This window comes from Lupinus angustifolius, chromosome LG17 (assembly GCF_001865875.1).
Source record: "Lupinus angustifolius cultivar Tanjil chromosome LG17, LupAngTanjil_v1.0, whole genome shotgun sequence".
In the NCBI taxonomy this organism is placed as follows: Eukaryota; Viridiplantae; Streptophyta; class Magnoliopsida; order Fabales; family Fabaceae; genus Lupinus; species Lupinus angustifolius.
The window spans coordinates 10,366,199-10,373,017 of record NC_032025.1 but is presented as its reverse complement, the minus strand read 5'-3'; the positions used below and the strand labels follow the sequence as shown (position 1 = coordinate 10,373,017).

Genomic DNA, 6,819 nt, shown 5'->3' with positions numbered 1-6,819 from the left:
CGGACACTGGAGGATGAGAAAGAGCAGCTGAAGCAGGCTGTGGGTGAGGTCGCGGCGGATGCTTGGGTGAGTGCTCAATCCCAACTAGCCCTGGCGCATCCAGACAAAGACTGGTCTTGGATGCAGCTGGGGGCCTATGTTGAAGACGGGCGCCTGCTAGTGGGGGGTGATGATGGTGAGCCGGTGCTGATGTCTATTCCTGGCCAGGGTGGGGGGCCTTTGTAACTTGGTGTTTAAGTTTCCTGTAATTTTTCTTTTTCTTTCTGATCGCCTTGTAACTCGTTTTCATCTTTAATGAAGAATTTTTGCTCTTATCTCCTTTAATACTCTTGTGTGATGTTGTATAACAATTGGGTGACGTGTTTCTGGATGATTTGAATGTGATAGATTTGGCTCTGAATTTGCCCGCCTTTAGCCAGGCGAATACGGAATGGTCTCTGGGGAACTAGAGAAAAACTATTTAAGTGCGCGAGGGCCGGCCCCTTGGATGTAGGTAAAAAGCCATAGTTGGCACCAAGCAAAGGGGGCGAATACCGGCCCTTTGGGTGTAGGTAAAAAATCATAGTTGGCACCAAGCAAAGGGGGCGAAGACCGGCCCTTTGGGTGTAGGCAGAAATCATAGTTGGCACCAAGCAACGGGGGCGAAAAATGGCCCTTTGGGTGTAGGCAGAAATCATAGTTGGCACCAAGCAAAGGGGGCGAAGACCGACCCTTTGGGTGTAGGCAGAAATCATAGTTGGCACCAAGCAAAGGGGGCGAAGCCGGCCCTTTGGGTGTAAAAAATCTTAGAGATGGCAGGAAATGATTCATCATGATAGTTTGCGAAGCACAACGTCTCAACCATATATATATATAAGTGGAAAAGATTACAAAGAAAATGACGAACCGTGCATGGGGTTGTCGGTTAGGCATAAAATATCCGGAGGTTGGCGGCGTTCCAAGTTCTGGGGATGTCTTTTCCTGCCAAGTCTTGAAGCTTGTAAGCTCATTTGTCGATCTTGCTGAGGACGCGGTAAGGCCCTTCCCAATTGGGTCCAAACTTGCCCTTCACTCGTCCTACGTCTGCTCTCCTTAGTACTAGAGTTCCTTCGGGAAATTGGCGAGGGACGACTGAAGAGTTGAATTTCGCCGCAGTTTTATTTTTTATGCTTTCTTCTCTGAGACGTGCTCTTTCCCGGATTTCTTCCACTTCATCAAGGTTGTTTTTGAGGAGGGACTGATTTTCGCCCTCATTGAATTGAATTGTTCGCCAAGTAGGTTCTCCTATCTCGACCGGGATCATGGCCTCTGCGCCGTATGTTAAATTAAACGGTGACTCGCTGGTCGTCGAGTGGGGAGTGGTTCGATATGCCCATAGCACGTGATGGAGCTGATCCGGCCAGTTTGCTTTTCACTCGTCTAGCCTTTTCTTCAACCCTTTCAGGATGACCTTGTTTGCTGCTTCGGCCTGCCCGTTAGTTTGTGGGTGCTCTACTGAAGTGAAGTGCTGCTTGATATGGAGGCCTGATAACAATCCTTGGAATCTTCGGTCGGCAAATTGGGTGCCGTTATCCGTTACTATGGCGAACGGGATGCCGAAACGAGTGATTATGTTTCGCCAGGTGAATTTCTGGATGTTTGCTGAGGTGATGGTAGCCAATGCTTCCGCCTCTATCCATTTAGTAAAATAATCTATGGCGACAATCAAAAACTTCAGTTGCCCTGTTGCTTGAGGGAAAGGCCCCAGGATGTCCATACCCCACCTACAGAAGGGTCAAGGTGCTTGCGTTGTGGTTAGTTCTTCTGGCGGGGATTTATGGAGATCGGCGAAAAGTTGGCAACGGGTGCATTTTCGAGTAAGGTTGGTCGCGTCCTTTTCCACTGTGGGCCAGTAGTACCCAGCACGTAGAACCTTCTTAGCGAGTGAGGCGCCGCCCAAATGATGTCCACAACTTCCCTCGTCAACTTCTCTGAGGACATAATCCGCCCGCTTTGGACCAAGGCATTTGAGTAAGGGGGCGATGAATCCTCGTCGATATAACGTTCCCCAGAGTAGGGTGTACTAAGAGGAACATCTGAGGAACCGTTGTTTTTCCTTCATGTCGGGAGGTACAGTGCCATGGAGGATGTATCGGATGAAAGGTCCCCTCCAGTCGTCTGGGATCTCTATCCGTTCTACTGCCAAGACACTTGGGTGGTAGACTGTTCCTTGGACGACAGACCGATTATTACTGAGGCATTTGGTGCTGGCGAGTTTGGACAAAATGTCGGCTCGGGCGTACACGTTGAATGGTTGCTTCATCGAAGTTGGCCATGAGCTCCTTCACATTGAGCAGATATTTTCCGAGGAGGGCGTCCTTAGTTTGATATGCACCTGAAACTTGAGATACAGCTAATTGAGAATCGCTGCAAATTAATACCTTACGAGCGCCCACTTCCTTTGCTAGCTGTAGCCCGGCAATACACGCCTCATACTCCGCCTGGTTGTTAGACGTTGGAAATGTGAAAGTAAGGGAATGTTCAATGGTTATTCCTTGCCTATCTTCCAACAGAATGCCAGCCCCGCTACCTTTCGGGTTAGAAGATCCATCGACGAAGATTGTCCACACCTGCTCCGGATCGCCCTCTGGTGCGGCGAGCTCCACCATGAAGTCAAACAGGACTTGACTCTTGATGTTCGTGCGAGGTTCGAAACGGATGTCAAATTGGGAGAGTTCTATTGACCATGCGATCATCCGCCCGACCAATTCTGGCTTATGCAAAATTTGCCTGATTGGCTGATTAGTCCTAACGACTGTTGTATGAGATTGGAAGTACTGGCGCAATCTTCGTGTGGCGACCAACAACACATATGCCACTTTTTCCAGCTTTTGGTACCTTAATTCCGGGCCTTGCAGGGCTTTGCTTGAGAAATAGACCGGGTTTTGACATTCTGTCGTTTCTCGGATCAGTACGGCTGCCACCGCCCCGTCAAACACGGCCAAATATACATACATGATTTCTTCTGGTAGTGGTTTGGAGAGAATAGGTGGGGCAGCCAGATATTGCTTGAAAGTGTTGAACGCCGCTTCACAACTCTCAGACCATTCAAACATGGTGCTCTTCTTCAATAACTGGAATAAAGGAAGTGAATGTTTCACAACGGATGGGAGAAACCTGGACAGTCTTCGGTCCGCGTTTTAAATTGAGATCGTAATAGTGGCCATGGTTATTGTTATTACGACTGTTGTGATCGCCTGCCATTTGGACGGATTTGCCTCAATCCCTCGACTAGTCAGAAGAAAACCGAGGAACTTGCCAGCCTCCACTAAGAAGGTACATTTTTTTGGATTGAGCCTCATGTTGTACTTGTGGAATTGTTGAAAAATATTTTCTAGAATGGTCACCTGATCTTCGCCGGGGAGGCTTTTGGCGATCATATCGTCCATGTAGACCTCCATGTGTTCTCCGGCCTGGCCGACGAACACCTTGCTCATCATTCTTTGATACGTTGCCCCCCGCATTTTTCAAACCGAAAGGCATGACAGTGTAGCAGTAGGCGGCTTGAGCAGTGATGAATGCAGTCTTTTCTTGGTCGAGGGGGTACATCAGGATCTGATTGTAGCCGGAGTATGCGTCCATGAAGGACAGGTACTGATATCATGAAGAATTATCCACCAAATGATCAATGTTTGGGAGAGTATAAGGGTCTTTAGGGCATACCTTATTGAGGTCTGTGTAGTCCATGCACATCCGCCACTGCCCTGAGGGTTTCTTCACCAATACAACATTTGCCAACCATGTGGTGTAGGTGATTTCGCGGATGAAACCCGCCTCCAGCAACTCGGCCACCTTTAAAGCAACTTCCTTGGTCCTGTCCGTCCCCATTTTTCGCCTTCTTTGCGCCACTGGTTTAGCCCCTAGTTTTGTTGTTAGTCGATGGCAGACGAAAGAATGATCTATACCCGGCATATCTGCCGCCGACCAGGCGAAGAGGTCCCGGTTTGCCTTTAGCGATGCCTCCAGCCGTGACCTTTGATTTGGCGGGAGGGAACGACCAAGGTATACTACTTGCCTTGGGGATTGACCCAACTGTAGAGTTGCTTTTCCCCCTCTATCCTTCGTCCGCCCGGACGTCCAACTCTACCATGTGCACGCTCCGAGGTCTTTTGGAGGGAGGAACGTGCTGCTTGTTGAAGTGGGGGCGGAGGCTCATCTGGTAGCAACTGCGGGCCGAGTGTTGGTCCCCTTTTACTGTGCAGACTTGGAGACTGATGGAGAGGAACTTCATGCAAAGGTGGGGTGTAGAGACGATGGCTCCAAGCCTGTTCAAAGTTGGCCGGTCGATTATGGCGTTATATGCTGAATCGCACTGGACGACGAGGAACTTTGTTTGGACGGTCCTACTCATGGGGTGGTCGCCGACTGTAAGCCAAATCTCTACGTATCCCCTGGGAGTGATTCCCTGACCGGAAAATCCGACCAGCTGTCCATTATAAGGTAAGAGGTAGCGATCCCGGAGCTCCATTTTTTCAAATATATCCTGAAAAATAACGTCAGCCGAGCTACCTTGATCAATGAACAAGCGACTAACCTTTTTGTTGTTGAGTTTGGCGGTGATGACGAGAGGGTCATCGTGGCCTCGGACGACGCCTTCATAATCCCGGACGTCGAAAGTAATGGGGGGAGTGGACATGTAGTGCTGCGTCTGTTGGGAGCTTCTGGCAGCGACGTGCATTACCTCCCGGACATACTTTTTTTGGGCGGTCCTCGAGGTACCCCTGGCAGCAAAACCTCCGGAGATGGTGTTGATATCAACTGGGCTCCGTGGTCTCCGATTGTCTGCCCGGTGCCTATCCGTCTGAGGATGTGGGGTAGGGCGCCGTTGTTGAAATTGTGGGGGGACCGTCTTCTTGGAGGTTCTGGGCGACGGGGTGGCGGTGATCGTCGGCGCTGTTCTAAACCTATGATGAATCGCTGCAGATGACCAGCCTGTATGAGGTCTTCGATGGTATCTCGGAGTTGGGTGCAGTCATTGGTTAAGTGGCCGAACATACTGTGGTAGTCACAATATTTGGACCGGTCTTGCGGGCCGGGTTTTGTAGGGCGGGGGCATGGGAGTTGGACGAGGTGAGTGGAGAGGACATCTTGCAAGATTCGGGAACGGCTAGCGTTCAGGGGGGTATAGGTGGAGTATTTAGCCTTTTTTGCTAGTGAGGGTGGGTCGCGGGGTAGGTCTTGTGGTCTTGGCCGTTTGGTTTCCCGTGAGGGGTGGTGTGTTTGGGGCTCGGTATGGGTGTGCATGTGGTGGGTTTCTTCGAGGTTGATGAATTGTTGGGCCTTGGAACGGAGGTCTTCCATAGTAAGGTCGGTGTATTTGGCTAACTCCGTACGGAAAAGACCTTCCTGGAGTCCCATAACGAGGACATGCACTGCTACTTCGGGGCTTAGGGTACGTACCTTCATAGCCTCGGTATTGAACCGATCGAGGTATGCCCGGATGGATTCATTGGACCCCTGGCGAATGCCAGACAGTGTGTATGATGACCTTGGTTGCTCCTTGCTCGCTGTGAACCTTGTGTTGAAAACAGAAGCAAGGGTTCCCCAAGTGTTGATGCTGTTTGGGGCTAGGCGGGTGAACCATTGGAGGGCCGCTTTTTTAAGTTTAAGAGTCAGGGGGAAGGCCCTGCACATGATGGGGTCAGACGCCCCATGGAATAACATAGAAGCCTCGAAGGCGTCGAGGTGGTCTTGTGGGTCCGCCGTCCCATCGTATTGGTCCATGTTTGTGGTGCGGTGGAAATGGGAGGGTAATGGGTAAGCCATGATAGTAGGTGTAAAGGGATGCCTAGCACCACAAGAGTGGTGTGGGGTTGGTTGGGATGGTGGGTGGGATTCGTTCGCTGACTCTTCACGGGTTACTTTCGTGAAGAGGGCGTTCAGAATGATCCTCATGGTTTATTTTGGATTGGCGGAGTTCTTGTATTACGTCGGCCTGTTGTTGGATGAGCCGCTCTTGGCGTTCCAGCATCTAGAGAAGGTGTTGGGTGGTTGGCTGTTGTTCTAGAGTGGTATGATGGCTTCGGCTAGCTTGATGGGATGGTTGTCTCGGTGGGGGAAGGGTACTTGGTGTAGGGTCGACTTGGCTGGTTGATAGAGCTCGGTTTCTGGTTGGTACCATGTTGTGAGTAGGAAGCACAGACGGCGCCAATGTTCTTTACTAGAACACAAAGATACTGACTATGGGTGATCAAATGTTGATGAAGGGGCAGAAGATAGTCGTCAAAGCAGCATGAGGAAGTAGGAGAATTGGACCCGCCGGTGAAGGTACCTGAAAAGGTTCTCCGACGATCAAGTCAGTGTATGAACTAGAGAGGGAATAGCAATAGAATGAGTAATATATGAGAGTGAAGAGATTAAGATACTTCCTGTTGGTGGAGGTCCCTATTTATAGAAGGGAGAGTTGACATTGACCTATTGGCTGGTGATGCGACGCGTGGCCGACCAAAGGTGTTGTTGGGAGTTGCTTTTCCCGTGTCAGACGGTCTGCTAGGATCGTACACTGTGCCATTCTTGTCTTCTAGCCTGCGGTTGGTTGGGTGTCCGTTCTGTGACCTGTCTGTTGTGCTGGCAGGTAGGTTGGTGGAGTATGGAAAACATGCTGTCCCTTGGGTCAACTCTGGTGGTCCCAACAGGTGGGGTCCACCTCGGCGACCAAGCTTGGGACCCTTCAGTTCGTCGGGTAGGAACAATAATTAAGTAGTGTGTCACTCTTAGTTAGAATGTGACACCTCAATCATGGTCTCATTGTTATCTATGCTATGATGAAATGTTGTATCGTGTAAAGTACATTTTTGGGAA

The 6,819-nt window shown here is 50.2% G+C and overlaps 1 protein-coding gene across 1 annotated transcript; it reads right to left on the bottom strand.

The window, feature by feature from the left end:
- Nucleotides 4,696-5,784, bottom strand: LOC109330859. Its single transcript, XM_019565131.1, has one exon. The coding sequence runs from the start codon at nt 5,782-5,784 to the stop codon at nt 4,696-4,698; it is 1,089 nt and encodes a 362-aa protein (XP_019420676.1).